Raw genomic sequence first — 17,017 nt, forward strand, 5'->3', positions numbered from 1 at the left:
GCACCCCGACCCCCAAGAGACCTCCGAGCAAGCCTCCATCTCCATTTAGGAGCCGCAAAGGATCTGTATCTCCTACAGGCTCATGCAGACACAACTGGACAGTCTGCGCTGTCCAGTTTCATAGCCTGACTTCTTCCCACAGCACATCCTGTGATTTAAATCAGCCATTCACCCTTGACTGCTGAGCAGTGTTCCACTGAGTTAGCTTTGTCTGTGTCTCGGAACGAGCAAGCCCTTGGCTTAGGTAGTGCAGTTGCTTGAAGACTCCAAAGCACACGTAAGCTACCTCTGTCGTAGGACTCTTCTTTTAGAATAAAGAGTGGCTGGATTCTTTTTCTCTGCCAGGGCATGGAAGAAAGCTAGTACTGAAGGAGCTTCCAGAGGGCAGGGAGTGTTTCATTCCTGGCCATCAGTGTGTGTAGCATCGCTCTGTGGTCTGTGTTCCTCTGGTCACCACTATCTCCCTCCCTCCCCTCCCCCTGCAGGTTCCAAGGGTGAAGTGGGCTTCCCTGGCTTAGCTGGGAGTCCAGGAATTCCTGGAGCCAAAGGGGAGCAAGGATTCATGGGTCCTCCGGGCCCTCAAGGACAACCCGGCTTACCTGGCACTCCTGGTCATCCCGTGGAGGGGCCCAAAGGAGACCGAGGACCTCAGGGTCAACCCGGCTTGCCAGGTAAGGGCTTCTCAGCCGACCCGTGCTCAGGTTATCAGCTCCACACCTGTCTTCGTGTTTTCCTTCCTGTTAAGGCGTTTAGTTAGAGAGCTGGGCTGCAGGAAAGGAAATGACCAAGAAGCGGCAGCACGGACGACACTTGGGCACTTGCTTTAGTCAGTGCCGGACTCTGATGCTTTCCACCCAAGCTCGCCTGCCGTGGTGGTGGTGTCGGGCCTCAGACATTGTGGCTTCGGGTATTTCAGAAGCTAACACCATGGCATTTACATGAACACTCTGCAGTGTCCATCCCCCAGGCTTCGTAAGCGTGTGGCTTTATTATTTAGTTATTTCAGTAGCACCGGGATGGAGCAGAGACTTTGTGTATGCTAGGCTACTGCTGAGCTACATTCCCTGGACCTTTTATTATTATATCATCATCATTGTTTTGAGGCAGGGTCTCTTTAGGTTGTCCACACTGGGCTTGAACTTACTCTGCAGCCCCGTACACTTGAACTTGGTCTTCTTCTGCTTCAGTCTCTGGAATAACTGGGATGACAGACTGGGGCCATCACTGCCACAGACAGACCATTTGGATGTGGAGTCTGCTGTTTCTATGCACATTCTTCCTTGATTTCTTAGAGGCCTGTCTTGCTCTCCAAGGCCATGGGGCTAAGGCTGCAGACCACTGTTGGCAGTACTGACTGTACCGTAGCTCAGTGACACAGTCCAGGGTCCTGCCCACCCTCCTTAACTCCGCCTTTTGTCCTCCACATTAGGGCATCCGGGACCTATGGGGCCTCCAGGGTTCCCCGGACTCAATGGGCCGAAAGGTGACAAGGGAAATCCAGGTTGGCCAGGAGCTCCTGGGGTTCCAGGCCCCAAGGGAGACCCAGGATTCCAAGGCATGCCGGTGAGTGGTTGAGTGTAGACGTGGTTTTCAAAAGGAGGCTTTTCTGGTCAGGAAAGAGTGCCCTTTGTGTGTAAGTGTGTGTACATGTGTGTAACTCTCCCCGGCCCCTAAAGCACTTCCCTCCTTTGGCACCAGCACGGGAAACTATTACAACATGTTTTTCACAACCTACTTTTTTGGAGCCATTAGGAAGGAAAAGCAGAGTATAGTTTAGTGCCCAGCTTCACAGCCTGTTTACAGATTCAGTGCAAGGAGCCAGTGGCCTGGGAAAGGAAAGTTCTGGGCAGCCGCAGCTGTCTTCTGGGGTTGGCAGCGGGACAGATGTGTTGTAGATGATGCCATGGGCCAGTCTGCAGGGCACGTAGCTCATGAGCCTGTGTGTGTGTGTGTGTGTGTGTGTGTGTGTGTGTGTGTGTGTGCTGGGGGTGTTAATTTAGCTTTGGTTTCCTGTAGTACCAGCAGAACCCTGCTCTTAGATAAAGTAACTGTTTCTGGTTACACTCTTGGCTTACCCACCACATGGCTAAGGTTCGGCTTGGATCCTTGGCTCAGCCACCACCATGTCCGAGTGTCGCTCTTACGCTTGGTCAAACAGATGTGTTAGCAGAGATTCACCCTCTGTCCCTGTTTCTGCCTCCGTTTCTTCTGCTTTCTGCTTCTCTCTGTCCCTGTCCCTCTCCTCTTCTTCCTCTCTAATGCACTTTGAAAGAGACTGTGAGTCAGGGAGGTGGGAGCTGGCAGAGCTGCAGGAGACCTTTGCTGAGGTGGAGCAGCACTCAGGGTTTCGTTTGACATCCACCCGGGTTGTCACTCATCAGTAGCAGCGGAGACACTGGGTGCTGATTCAAGGGCAGACACTAGAGTCAGAGCACCGGATGCTGTGATTCTTCTGGGTAGATCTGGGGATCAAGCCCATGGTAGCCCATAGTCTACTGCTGCTTTTAACTTCTGAGTCTTCAAGTTGTGAGCACTGGGAATAATTACGCAAACTGGCTCCACGGAGTAGCGGTGGTCGTTCCTACCTGCTCCCTGCCCTCCATGCCCCTGTACATCCCCACGGTACATGGGGGGTATTCATGAATCTGTTTTCATCTCCTTATTATATTGCAATTTCTCGGTGATACAAGTGCAGGCAGTTTTCCAGTTATTCACACAGCCTTGATTTCAATCATCAGTCACCTTCCCTGCTCCTGGTGACAGTCACTGTCTCTCTGTATACATGTTGTATAAATAAGTGTGTATATTCATGTGTGTATGTTTTATACATGCTGATTACGGTACTTTTCAAATTAGGGTAAGCAAATCTCTATAAGAAATATTTTTTGGATATGGCTGTGCATGCTAGGCCACATGTCTAGAGAAAGAAACAACTCCATTGAAATATCAAAGAGATGGGCTAATATTCTTGAGCATATGATATCATATTACATATACTTAAGTATAATTATATTACAAAGGAAACTTGTCCTTCTTTAGTATTTTTAAATTTTTTTCATAACTAAAATTATAATTCACATGAGACAAGAAGCTGATTCCAAAGAACCATCACTACTGACCAGGGGAAGTTTCCAGAAGGGTGCTGTGGACCTGATAGCACTGGATTTGTCTCCATGGCAACTGTCCATGGTATTCTGGCTGTATTCATGGCCTCCGGCTGGTGGGTGGAGACAGCGGCTGCAAACCCGAATGAACTTACTGTGTATATGAACTATTGTAATATCCTCTCACGTTGCATCATTTAAGGAATTGCTAGGCCCCATCAGTTCACAAACCCCTGTGCAGAGTATGGAAGGGCTTCCCACCTGGCAGGGTCCTGTTCCTCAGGGAACATAGGTGTCCTGAGCCGTGAGCATCTTCATCCAGCTCATATTTCCTTTGTGATCTGTAGGGCATTGGCGGTTCTCCAGGGATCACAGGCTCAAAGGGAGATATGGGACCACCAGGAGTTCCAGGATTCCAAGGTAAGATGCTGAAGTCCAAGCCCAGCAGCCTTGCTGCCGAGGGCCTGCTATTCCAAAGGCTTCCTGAGCACACACGCTCCAATACTCAGGTGCCAACATGGCCGCAGCAAGAGATAATTCTATCTTCAAGTTAAAAGGGCAGTAGATTTCCCTGTTTTTGAGGCCAGGTCTTACTGCCTGTTACTGACTGGCCTTAAGCATCTGACAAACCCCATGCCTCAGCCCCCGAGTGCTGGGATTCCGGCTCTGCACAACTGCTGACAGCTAACATTGGCCTTTCTGTGCGGCGTGGATGGCCGGCTGTACGAACCAGTGGGTCACATATCCCCAACAAAAAATCATGACTTTGCGCTATTCGTTAGTTTATCAGTGTGGTTGGCAAACATATCCTGGGCGCTCGCAGCCTCCACACATCGTGGTTACTGTGGAGTCAGACTCGCCTGAGGGGTGAATAAAAGGAGCCTGTGTCTGTGGTCTGTCAGACAGATTGTGACCACAGATGCCATCGTATACCCATGCCCTGATTGTCGCTGTCTTATGGTGGCTGCTTATAATATACTAGCTTCTGGTTCTAGCAGGAGAAGTTTCCTGAGATTCTGCAGCTGAAAGAATAGCGTCTTTTCTTCCTTGACGATAAATGGGGATGGCTTCACTGTGTGTATATGTGCGTATGATGGATGTCTGTGTATATGTGTGTCCACATGCACAGGTGGGGATGCAAGGGTGTGTATATTTGTGTGTATGTGTGTGTGTCTGCGTATGTACACACACCCGCTTATGCATCCCCATATTCATGCATATGGTTGAAAGCTTCATGCAAAGACGATGTCTTCTTCCCACCCAGGTCAGAAAGGTCTTCCTGGCCTCCAGGGAGTAAAAGGAGACCAGGGGGATCAAGGCATACCTGGCCCTAAAGGTAGGTCAATTTTTAATGCACCAAGCTTTATCAGTGATCTGGGGAGAGCAGAAGCGACCTAACACACAGGATTGCAGGGGTTGACTTTTCAGATGTCAAATGAGAGGAAGGTGGTGATGAGAAATTCTTGCGGATGTCTGTTGGGGTTTTTAACATCAGCCTGTCTTGGTAGTGGAATTGTTCAGTGTGACTCTAGAGTCCGGGGGGGGGGGCAGCCGAACCACCGCGTGCTGGGGACTCCGCGTGTAGTGTCGGCTTTGACATCAGGCTGACACCAGCCACTAAAGAGTCAGGAGAGAACAAAATCCCCCTTCTGCTGCTCACCTTGCTGACTCTGGGTGGCTTGTGCTATGCCCATGGTGTCAGGAGAGGGCAGGGCAGGGCGGTGCCAGGAGAGGACGGGGCGGTGTCAGGAGAGGGCAGGGCAGCAGCTGTTGGTCTCCAGCATGGAGTAGAGGCTGGGGTTGATAGCTCAGGGTTTTCAGCTTAAACAAGGGAGATGTAACCCATATTAAATGTGTGTTGGTGATGGTACAGTGGCTGCCAGAGCTGCTTTTGATCACCCTGCTGGCAGTGAAACTGATCCTCCACCTGTCGTTCTCACAGGTCTCCAAGGCTCCCCAGGCCCTCCAGGTCCATATACTGTCATCAAAGGAGAGCCAGGGCTCCCTGGTCCAGAGGGTCCCCCTGGTCTAAAAGGACTCCAGGGACCACCAGGTCCAAAAGGACAGCAAGGTGAGACCTCGGGCTGTGTAGGCACCCGGGTTTGTGAAAACCAGAGGCTTATGACTCAGCATATCTAGGCTCAGTTAGAAACATCCAGAACCTCGCCTGGCAGGGCGGCAGGCAGGGTGGAGCAGCAGGCTCCTGTGGGCTACTGGGATCGCTGCTCTCAGAGCAACTGGGGAATGTCTGTGGGTGGAGACCTCATGGTTCCTTCCCCGTGGTTCCTTCCCCGTGGTTCCTTCCCTGTGGTTCCCAGTCCACTGTCCCCCAGGTGTTTGCTCTTATTGGCCGTTCCTGTTTCAGGAGTTGGTGGGTAAAGGGCAGGCAGGAAGCAGAAGGGTTGAAGGCAACATCCAGGAAAAGTTAAACTTCAAGCTGCTTATGAGTTAACTGCACACGTGAAAACAGAAAACCGTTACATCAGCCTTCTGTGGCCTGAACACTGACTCCAGAGCAGAGGTTCTCAGCCTTCCTAACACTGCGACCCTTTAATAGAGTTCCTTGTGTTGTGGTGACCCCAGACCACAAAATTACTTTGTTGCTACTTCATAACTGTTTTGTTATTGCTGTGAATTGTAATGCAAAAATCTGATATGCGACCCTGTGGGGGGTCGCGACCCACAGGTTGAGAACCACTGCTCTAGCGCAAGGTAAGAAGGGAGGTTAGGCTGGCCCCTCTCTCTCTCCCCCACGTGCAGTCTGCCAGTAGAGACTCCAGCAGGGGGCGCCCTCGGGTATGCAGGAAGCAGCTGGGTCCACTGGGGCCCTGATGCGCTGCCAGGACCCATTGGCCACTCAGACACACCTTCTCACCAGAGGTCCAGGCCCTGTCCTTGCTTCCCAAAGATGAAAAATAACTTTTCAGAAGGGAAGAAAGAGTGACAGCTTGCTGTCCCCCAGACAAGATTACAAAATTCTTCTCCTCTTCCTCCTACAGGTGTGACAGGCTCGGTGGGCTTGCCTGGACCCCCAGGTGTTCCTGGGTTTGATGGTGCCCCTGGCCAGAAAGGAGAGACTGGCCCGTTTGGACCACCTGGTAGGTCTTTACAGCAGAAACAATAGACCCAGGCCCTAGAACCCTCAGAAGAAAATTAAAATAGTACTGACAGGCTACAAGGAAGCTCACGTCTTAGAGGAAATAGGCTCATGGGGGAGCATAGTGACAGGGAGCAGTTGAGGTACAGTGTGCTCTCCAAAGCAGCCACATCGGGTTGGGGGGTGATCCCTGTGGCTTGCTAACAGCGTGGTACTTTACAGCTACAAAAATTCTGTTTAGCCACAGCTAGCAGAAAGTAGAACTGAAAAATAATAATGTCGGGGTTCCCTGCCCTGTGGGAAGTCCAAGGACCATCCACCTCCATCCAGGTCTAGTAAGGTGAGCATCCAAACTGCCTAGGTTCCCACAAAGCCAGTACGTGCAGTAGGATCAAAAACCCATTACCGTTGTTCTTGGACTTGACCAGGAGAGGGGAAGAGGCAGAAATCTTTAATAAATAATTAAAAAATAATAATAATGTCAGAGTTTTTCTGAAGGCCACTGGCACAGGGCAAACTTCATAGGCCTTCGTGGGAAGCAGTGATTAGATGACTTCCCCACAGTGGTGTGGCACTGGGACCAAGGTGTCCCTGAGCCAAGAGTACAGCCCTGCAGACCTGGGGTGGCATGCGGTTTGGCTGTCCCAGGGAATGCAGGACCCAGTGCCTGAGAACTTCCCGGAGGCTGTTTCATCCTCGGGCTTCCAGATGAGGGCAGAGCTGTGTGGATGGTTCTGTAGTGACCCCTACTTTGAGGAGCCCAGGATTCCTTATGAACGGGGTTAGAGGGTAGGGTACTTCATAAACCTGGTGAAGGGTATGTCTCTTGTGCCACGAGCTGGGCTCAGAAAGCCGTGCCGCTGAATGTGGAGGAGGAAGGAAAGCTCCCGGGAGGAGGCCTGTGTGTATTTAGGTTCACTCTTCCCTGAGCGTCTGTGTCAGGTCAGACATCCCTAATGTGTACAGTGGCAGTTTTTTGGAGACAGGTTCTGGGGGCTTTGGAGGAGACTGAATGGTAACTAAGCCATTGATTTGTCTTCTACAGGTCCGAGAGGGTTTCCTGGTCCACCGGGCCCCGATGGGCTGCCAGGACCCATGGGTCCCCCAGGTACCCCATCTGTGGACCATGGCTTCCTTGTGACCAGGCATAGTCAGACAACAGATGATCCACTGTGTCCTCCAGGGACCAAAATTCTCTACCATGGGTACTCTCTACTCTACGTGCAGGGCAACGAACGGGCCCATGGGCAGGACTTGGGTAAGATGCAGTTTTTTCTCCGTGTGATCCCCATGTGGTATGTGGTGGGTTCCCAGGTAGATGCAGGGGTGTCCTGGTCTCCGCCACAGTGTGATGGGCTCCTGTGGAGGGCTGGCCCTTCTCCCTTCACCCGCACACAGTGATCCCTGAGTTCAGCCGCTTTTGTATGTCTTTTGGGAAGCCCTGGAATATGAGGCCGAGTCCTTGGCAATGTTTAAGTGGGTAAATTTTCAGCTCTCACTTTTAGTTACTAAGGACCATCAAGGTTCCTGTCGTGGCTTACTTAGAAGTTTGCTACATTCTTAAAACAGGGCTGCGGTGCACTGGCTACTCTTCTAGACATGCGCCGTGCTATTCTGATGGAGGCTCTATGCGTCTTCTGCCTCTCAATCCCCTGCCCCTAGTGTTTTTGGCTCATCAGGAAGCCATGTACCTGCCCATTTCTTCATCTGCTCCAGGGACCCTCCACCGAGTTATGCCCTAGTGTTGTGTTACGCCCTAATGATGTAACTGAATCAAGTTAGAACCGCAGTGGCTGTGAGACCCACAGGGACAGGCCATCCCATAGCCACTCAACGTTCCTCCCGGAGCAGACTTTTTTCCTCTGTTGGCAAACTAAGCGTGTTTCCTTTTTCCAAACACGTCTGCATTGTTTGTCATTGGTCCCTTTTGACCCGATCCACTGAAATCTCCTCTGCCGCTCATTCACTATCATCCTCGCCCACTCTGTCTGCTTCCCTCCTTCTGATGAGAGTGCCAAGTGTCAATTCTACCCCATGGTGCTGTCGGTGGAATGGGAAGATCAGACCCCAGGCTCTGACTTCCCTCTGTGTTCTCCCCGGTGCAGGCACGGCGGGTAGCTGTCTGCGCAAGTTCAGCACGATGCCCTTCCTCTTCTGCAACATCAACAACGTCTGCAACTTCGCCTCCAGAAACGACTACTCCTATTGGCTGTCCACGCCAGAGCCCATGCCCATGTCCATGGCGCCCATCTCCGGGGACAACATCCGGCCCTTCATTAGCAGGTGAGCTCATGTTTACAAAGGCACACGCAAAATCAAATAAGAAGCAGCTGTCCATCCTTGGCCTTGAACTTACAGAGATCCCCCTGCTTCTGCTTTCCCAGTGCTGGGATTAAAGGCCCGCAGCACCATGCTCTTTTTCTTTTTAAACAAGATATTTGTGTGTGTGTGTGTGTGTGTGTGTGTGTGTGTGTGTGTGTCTGTGTGTCTGTGTGGGTATATATGTACATGAGTGCAGATGTCCTTTTAGCCAGAGGCATCAGATCCCCCTGGAGCTGGAGTTGCAGGTGGTTGTGATTCACCTGATGTGGGTGCTGGGAACCTCTCCTGGGCCCTTGGTGTGTTCTCAGCTACAGTAAACCATTTCTCCAACCCCCAAATGCCCTTCTTTTTAAAAGAGGAACCGTGACCCGGTGGATGGGTGCACACCGATTGCCTTTCATTTATCCGCACATCCACTTCTTGCCCGTCAGCGGTTATCTGGGTTGACTGTCTGACTAAGGGCGCTCAAGTGTGGGTGTTTACACCTAACTGCTTGCCTTTAGTCCTTTCGCTGCATCTAGATTCGGAATTTCTGAGTCAGACGTCGATTCTATTTTTAAGTGTTTAAGAAACTTCCTTACTGTTTCTCCACAGCGGCTATGCCCTTGGCATTCTGACATTCCCCACCAACCATGCACAGGGGTTCTTGCCCCTCCCCCCACACCCTCACCAATGCTTGTCATTTTCTGCTGTGTTTTTTTTTTTTTGTGGTTGTGAAGGAAAACCTAAGGAGCTGTAGTACTGAATATATAATATATACCCCATCTGCTTATGTAGTATTTGTTCATAAAAACTATACAGATTTATGTCACATCACGGAATTAATTATGCAATAATAAATAGCCGTTTCACGCTCCCTCTTATTCTGCCGAATTTTGCCCCCTTGAGGTAGTGTCACACCCATTGAGAATGCATATGTCTCTAGATGAGTGATTGCTAAACTAAGCTTGTCCCCGCTGACATCTGGAGTGTTTTCAGTTCAAGAGCTCGCCTGGTGGGAAGTAAGACAGGAAGATATATGAGCGAGAAGTATGAGCTGCTCTATTTTTGCCACTTTCATCAAATTGAAAGTCGACTGCTCAGCAGCACAGAGAACTGACAGAAACACGGAAGTGAACAAATCCGTCTGCCTAAGGGTCTACTTTATGGGCAACAAAAAGAATGAGAAGTCAAGAGTTTTCCTTAGGGGTTTATGAGAGAGATCTCCAGGCGTTTCCAGATCCCCTTTGGAGGCAGGTCTCAGGGTGCAGCCCATGCTGGCCTTGAACTTGAGATCTTCCTGCCTCAGCCTCTTAAGTGCTGGATGATGGGTCCATCCCACTGTGCCTGGATCTCCACAATCCCTCTGAAGACACAGAGCCAGCCTGGCAGATTAGCTTGACTGGAGGCTCTAGGAGCCACAGATGCTCTATGGTTGCGCACTGAAGTCCCTCAACACAGCCTTTTTTATTTTTATCTTTTGGAACTATCAGAAAATTGATTTTATTGCTTAGGCTGGAAAATGTCATTTGTTACACTCCAAGAGTACTTCGAGAACACGACACTCCATACACACGTGATCTGTGTGCAGACTCCTACCCAGGCTGTGCTAAAGGCCCAAGAACGAAAATTAACTTTTTTGTGGTTTTCTTTTTAGCATTCCTTGGAATACAGGTAGAAAATGATTATCATTTATGTTTCTTGATTACTTTTGGAATGGCATTCACTATCCCATGCTGGTCTTGATTTGGTTGCCGATGTAGGCTCTGGGAAAGTGTGTTATCTGGGGACGTGTGTCTTCACATCTGGTTCTGTGAGCACACCTGGAATGCTGATTTGTTTCAGTGCCCCAGAACTTGACACACCGGGGCTCTTTATGTCCCTGCAGCTTGAGGGGCCCTCCAGGTCTCCTCCCGGCCAGGTCTGATCCCTTACTGTAATGACATGGCCCTCTTCTTCAGGGCCTGGAATTACTTTGATGGTTTCCAGCCATGTCTCAGGACTTCCAGGTTCCCTCTTTCCCACGGGAAGGTCCCCAACCCCAGCAATTTTAGAAACACCAATACAAATCTTTGCTTTTGAGTTTTGAGCCAAAAAGGTGACGGCTGCTGTCCTTATCCTATTGACCACAGTTTCTCAGTAGTTTCTCTGACTTTCTGAACAGGGCTGGCTTAGAGCCACAGTCTGATCACCGGAGTGGAAGGACCAATGGTTAGAGAGCGAGGGAAACCGCAGGTGGCCTGGGCTGTGACACTCAACGTGGCGAGTTTCTTCATAAACGCAGGGGGGACGAGGCCACTGACAGCCTAGGGAGGAGGGCGCTGCTACAAGCTGCCCTATTTCCCATGCCTGATAGGCAGATGGTAGCAGATGGCCTAGGTGGTTTCAGTTTCAGTGGCCGGTGTTTAATGGAACCTCTTAATTTATCTGCATTTGTGTGAATAAAGTAGAAAGCAGAGAAAGTGTGTGTGTGCGCGCGCGCGCCCTCCCCCATAAAACCGGATGACTAATCCAGCCGCCCGCCCACTCCCCGTCCATCTGTATGCAGAGCTTGCTGTAATTATTCACGCGTTTGTACTCATTTAGCAGCGTGGCTAACACTCTCTTCATTCTGTGATGGAATGCCATTATTTCGCTGCTGCTGTCGGTGTTTTTAAACGCTGCACTCCCCCACCATCCGGTGCTCCCTTACTTGGGCGAGCTTTAGAACACTGGGTGCCCTGACCGGTTTCATTTTGCACCGGGGTACAGCCTGGCACAGGAGGATCCTCGTCTTGAGGAGGGGCCTCTGCCTACTTTTAGGACCTGGCCTTCCCATCTTTTCCTCTCATAGAGTAGGTGGTTAAAAAGTAACTGTTTTTGAATTGAATGTTTAGAACAGAGACTGGCTTCTACAACCAACAAGGAGGCCCCAAACTGGAGTCTCATCTTTGGCCACATTTTTCACTTAGAGTTGAGCTAGGGGGTGGAGGGAGAGAGGGGTGGGCATCCCCAGGTCCCGTCCACGCTGAATGCTGCTTGCTCCCTTCCAGGTGTGCAGTGTGTGAAGCACCCGCCATGGTGATGGCGGTGCACAGTCAAACCATCCAGATCCCGCAGTGCCCCAACGGTTGGTCCTCACTGTGGATCGGCTATTCCTTCGTCATGGTGAGTGTCCGGAGGCTTCTTTTCCTCGGAAGGGCTCCCATTAATGCCTGTTCTTTCTCCTGTGGCCTCCAAGTTTCCTAGATCATCCACTGTTGGGCATAACTTGGAGCCTGGCTTGTTGCTTGATCCTGGGGTCCACAGTGTCTCCAGGGCTCCCCACTCCGCTATGTGGGAGGAGTGTGGAGGCTCCGTAGACTTGTGGCTGGAACTCGAAGCCTTGTTAACACTCGGGAGCTTGAGAGCAGAGGAACTGAGAGGGGAGGAAACATGGGTGTGGCCTGGGAGCTCAGGCTGCTTCAGCCAAGGCAGTGGCCAGGAGGACGATCCTTCTAGGATGCACCCTGGGTGTGAGGTTCACACCGCTATCCTCCCAGGTTAATACCCAGAATACACCCAGGAGTGAGGCTCACTCTCCTCATAGGTTAATACCCAGAATGCACCCTGGCAGCGAGGCTCACTCTCCTCCCAGGTTAATACCCAGAATGCACCTGGGCAGTTAGGCTCACTCTCCTTGTAGGTTAATACCCAGAATGCACCCGGCAGTGAGGCGCTCCTGCCTGTGTTCAGATATGTTGAGCCCTTACATTCTTTCTCTTGAAAAGCCAATTACTACAGGGACAGGTCCCTGTGTGGAGAGCTCGTTATAGCTCATTTGACTTTACTGTCACACTGGAAAGTATTGATTAAATGCACACAAGTCCTGAGCTTGGTAAGAAAACGGGTAGGAATTTACCAACCTCGGATAAGAATGCTACACAGAGACATATTGGTCATTCACGTTAAATCCCTCGGGCAGAGCCAAGTTCTTCATTGGCCCTACCGCTTGGCACTCGTTAGCCTCCTTGCCTCCATATGTGACATGAAAAGGACTTCCTGGTTGTTTTCTAAGAAAGCCGGGTGCCCTTCTCCCCCTTGGGATTGTGTGGAGGCCTGAGCACCCCAGCCTCGCCGGCAGGCCCACATTACCAACCACCCCGAGTACTGAGCAGCTGTTCGGTAGCAGAGTTTGCGAGCCTGGGGGGTGGGGGTGGGAACCCGGAGCTTCACAGAGGAGACTCCATGGCTCCTTTCTAGGGATAGTGAATCGCTCTGGGTGATTAAACCTCAGACTCATTCATGCCTTATGTTTGTCCCTCAGCACACCAGCGCTGGTGCTGAAGGTTCTGGTCAAGCCCTTGCATCCCCTGGGTCCTGTCTGGAAGAGTTTAGAAGCGCCCCGTTCATCGAGTGCCATGGCCGAGGAACATGCAATTACTACGCGAATGCTTACAGCTTTTGGCTCGCCACCATAGAGAGAAGCGAGATGTTCAAGTAAGTCAGAATGATCCTCTGCTGGAGGGCTCGCTCTCGTCCCTTGGTGCCCTTTCTTTTCTCCATCAGCCAGAGGCTGTTTTGTATGGGCAGATGACCCATATGGTTTTCAGAGGCCAGCCAAGGTGATAGGCTCGATTCTTTTTGTTGGGGAGCTGAGAGAGGAAAAGAGGTCATTGGCCGTTTTTGTTGACGAACGTGCTAAAGTGTTACTAAAAGCAGTCAAAGTCTTCACGCAGCATGTGAAACCTCACGTCCTCAGTAGCCAGTGAGGAGGGCAATGCCACTCATCTCTGTGGCATTTCCATGGCCGGGGCAGCGTATGTGGGAGGTACGTCCTAAGGAACTCAACAGAAGACTCTTAGACTCATATGAATAAAAACTCCTTTCAACATAGTATTACCGAAATAGAAGAGATGTCTTTCCCTTCCCATGTCTTCCTGTTTCTAAGATTCATCTGAAAGCAGGAGTCCCAGGGCTCCCAGGTTTGTTGAGGTTAATTTGGGCCCTCTCCAAGGGTCAGGAGCATGCCACGCCCCACCATCCGCAGTCACACACGTTGGCAGGAGCAGATTCAGGTGGCTAATGGGGCCAGGCAGCCTCTTCCGGCTCTCCCCAGATGAGGCTCAGCTCTCCTGCGGACACGCCCAGCTGTCTTCTCTGTTTCGGGGGACAGCCATGAGGAACTCTGCTATTGTCTTCCAGTTTAGGCCGTTCTTTGCTCAACACCCTCCACATGTCATATTCTCAACCTGTGGCTTCCAGGAAATTGTCAGCTGCAACATTGGCAAACACAAGCTATCTAGCTCAGTGACATAAAAAACAGACTCTGCTCCTTCCACCTCGGAGTGGGGGTGGGGAGGGCTTCATTAGAAATTAGTAGCTGGAAATGGGATTTTTTGCTTTGAACTAGCCCCCTAGTTATAATGAACCAAAATGCCTCCTTAAACAAAATTAGATTTTTCTTTTTAACTAGAATTTGCAATGGGATTTGCTAGACTAAGCTCCTTCAAGTTCAGGACAAGACGCTCTTCCATGTGGTAAACTACATTTAGTAGAATTTGATCAGTACCAATTATAGCAGAGGTTTCATCTTCCCAGTGACTAAAGTAAGGTGGGATTTCTAGGGTCAAGACAAGCCTCAGCTGCTCTTTCCTCTCCTTGGCCTCACCTGCTCTTTCCTCTCCTTGGCCTCACCTCGGGCCAGGTGTCTCCAAACGCTTCAAGGGTTAGGAGCACATTTTGATTGTCAGTCAATTATTCCAGGCTTGTCACTTATCCGATTATCCAATAAAATTTAACGAGCTCTCGTTGTTGGTTACATATTGTGGGGAAGAAGAATATTCCTCTGTACTGTGGGAAGGCTCGAATCTACTGGAGACAACGAAAAGCTAATGATAGTACTGAGAGGGGATCTCAGCCAGGCCCAGGGGGCTCACACGTGCAGATAATACCTAAAACATTGTCGTGCTGTGGAACCACACTGCTGGGTCCCAGCGCATGCCTGCCTAGAGTTCAGGTAGATAGGGTTTGCTGATTGTCATCAGTGTGGATCAATGTGTGTCGGGTCCCTCAGGGATCGCGGGACTCGGGAGAAGCGCAGGAGGAATGCAGCCGTGTTTCTGGTGGTTCACGGGAGAAGCGCAGGGGGAATGCAGCTGCATTTCTGGTGGTTCATGGGAGAAGCGCAGGGGGAATGCAGCTGCATTTCTGGTGGTTCACGGGAGAAGCGCAGGGGGAATGCAGCCGTGTTTCTGGAGGTTCACGGGAGAAGCGCGGGGGAATGCAGCTGCATTTCTGGTGGTTCACGGGAGAAGCGCGGGGGAATGCAGCTGCATTTCTGGTGGTTCACGGGTTGATGCTGACGTTGTGTTGCAGGAAGCCCACGCCGTCCACCTTGAAGGCAGGGGAGCTTCGCACGCACGTCAGCCGCTGCCAAGTGTGCATGAGAAGAACATAACGACGCCCGCCTCTGCCGCCGTCACAACATGGTGCTACTCCCTCCTCGTCCTCTCCTCCCTCCTGTTTTATTTTTAACAGCAATGAACCCTAGAATTATACCCCATGTACCTCACTGTCCACTATGAAAACCGTAAAGTGCCTTATAGGGATCCGCCTAACTAACACACCCCGCTTTGTTGGCTTCTGTTTGCTGAAGGAGAAGGACAGACAGCAATGAGCTTTCCGTAGAGGCACATACCAAATGGCACTCGTGATCAAATAAAAGATGAATTGCCTTTTGCAATCTAGTGCACTGATGTGTGAGGTGAGAACTCCATAAGGAACCCAAAGGTGCTAGGGGTACGCGGTGCTCTCCAGACAGCCCACAGCCTGTTTCATCCTGTCACCCCAGATGTGAGTGTCTGTCCATACCACTGTCTAGTGTGTTTCCAGATCAGGTCCCTCAATGGTCTGTGCCAAGAGCAGTCAAGAAAACTGGTTTCTTCAACCCTTTATATGGAATTCCATCTTTTCAGCCCCAAACACAAACTTACGCCCTGTGTGGTACTACGCAGCTGCTTTTGTGGAAGTCATGGCTTTCCTGTGGAATAAAGATGGTCCAAAGGTAGACAGAAAATAAATATATATATATGTATTAGTAATTTATATAGATGTCAGCAGTTAGGCAGATCAAGTTCTACCGTAGAGCCATTTGTTAAATAAAGCATCCTTCGTTTTCCTCTCTCGAAGACTGTGCCGTTCCTTCACAGGGTTTCCAACTCCAGGCCACCAAATGTGAACCACCAGCCTTCCTCACTTATTCCCAAACCAAAGAGGTGTTATTGCCAAAGGCAAATCCACTCATAAACATGGTGTCTATGGTAACGAGCCCTGTGCTTGGCGCTCACTGCGTTTACACTGCACCGAGTGTTTTCAGGGTTTTAAACAAACACTAACCACAGACCGAGTGACTTCCAAGAGTGAAGACAGCCAAGGCCTTTGTCAGCGTCCCCAGACCTGCATCCTGGCAGCCTTCCACACCTGAGCACTCACAGGCCACGTCCCAGCCTCTCATGAGCTGTGCCATAGCTCCGGCAGGGAGTGGACAGGTCGCAGGAGGGCAGACTCGGACCACTGTGCTTGAAGTGACATTTCACAAAAAGTCCCCCCAAACGTTTTTTTTTTTTTTAAAAAAAAAGACTACTAAGGCCTTCTGTGTAATTTCTTTAAATGTGTATTTCTTAAGAATTCAAATTTGTAATAAAACTATTTGTATAAAAATTAAGCTTTTATGAATTTGTTGCCAGGTCTGCCACTGAAACATGAAAAGTTACCACACTACTGCCAATAAACCTGTAAGCTTTGCTTGCGTACCTTACATCATTTTTATTTTGTATTTGTTCAAACAAGAGTCCTGGACTAGGGGTAATTTTTACTGATTAACTGCAAAGGAAGAGACAGCCCCCACCCCCACCCACTGCTCTGCCAGCCCAGACGCCATTAGGCCAAGGCGAGCAGAACTTGAGCAAGCACCTGAAATACTTAGCCTGTCACTGAGGTTGGATCCCCCAGGCCTTAGAGCAGTGGGCATGTTTCTGTCCTAGAGGGAACTAGAGCAGAAGCTTGGATTTCAAATTATCTGAAGTGGTCAAGACAGCTGTGCTGGAGAGATGGTTCAGTCAGAGGTTGTGACTCCAGCAGGTGTGTAAAAAGTCAGGTGTTGTGGTACACGCTAGTGATTCCAGCCCCAGGGAGCCTGCGACGAGCAGATCCTCAGAGCTTGCTTCTGAGGCAGTCTGACTGAATGGGGGAACTGCAGATTCCATGAGAGATGGTTTCAGAAAATAAGAGGGGCTGGGGAAGATACTGTATGCTGACGTTCAGTCTCCACCTGTGCACACATGCAACACACATTCGTACAAAAAGAAGTGTGGGTTTTTTTTTTTTTGGTATGTGTGTGTGACTTAAGTTTTGGAAATTTTGTTTGTTGAGACAGTGTCTCACTACATAGGCTCCCTCTCTGGTCTTCTTTGTAGATCAGGCTGGCTTTGAACTCATAGAGACCTACCTACCACCTACCTCAGCTTCCCCAGTGCTTGCATTAAAGGCGTGTGTC

At 50.3% G+C, this 17,017-nt stretch overlaps 1 protein-coding gene across 1 annotated transcript in view; it reads left to right on the plus strand.

Annotated features, from left to right (window-relative positions):
• Positions 1-16,279, plus strand: part of Col4a1 (collagen type IV alpha 1 chain) — a 114,755-nt gene extending 98,476 nt beyond the window's left edge. The window contains exons 42-52 of the mRNA XM_041673761.1: positions 486-671; positions 1,430-1,563; positions 3,452-3,524; positions 4,369-4,440; positions 5,047-5,175; positions 6,104-6,202; positions 7,247-7,459; positions 8,307-8,484; positions 11,535-11,649; positions 12,788-12,960; positions 14,839-16,279. Of these exons, the coding sequence (XP_041529695.1) occupies positions 486-671; positions 1,430-1,563; positions 3,452-3,524; positions 4,369-4,440; positions 5,047-5,175; positions 6,104-6,202; positions 7,247-7,459; positions 8,307-8,484; positions 11,535-11,649; positions 12,788-12,960; positions 14,839-14,920 (1,454 nt within the window). The 3' untranslated portion in view covers positions 14,921-16,279. The remainder of the gene's footprint in view (positions 1-485; positions 672-1,429; positions 1,564-3,451; positions 3,525-4,368; positions 4,441-5,046; positions 5,176-6,103; positions 6,203-7,246; positions 7,460-8,306; positions 8,485-11,534; positions 11,650-12,787; positions 12,961-14,838) is intronic.
• The last annotated feature ends 738 nt before the right edge of the window (positions 16,280-17,017 follow it).

The sequence above is a fragment of the Microtus oregoni genome, unplaced genomic scaffold (assembly GCF_018167655.1).
Source record: "Microtus oregoni isolate MIOR12 unplaced genomic scaffold, Mior012 000024F_ref0000369, whole genome shotgun sequence".
NCBI classification, from domain to species: Eukaryota; Metazoa; Chordata; class Mammalia; order Rodentia; family Cricetidae; genus Microtus; species Microtus oregoni.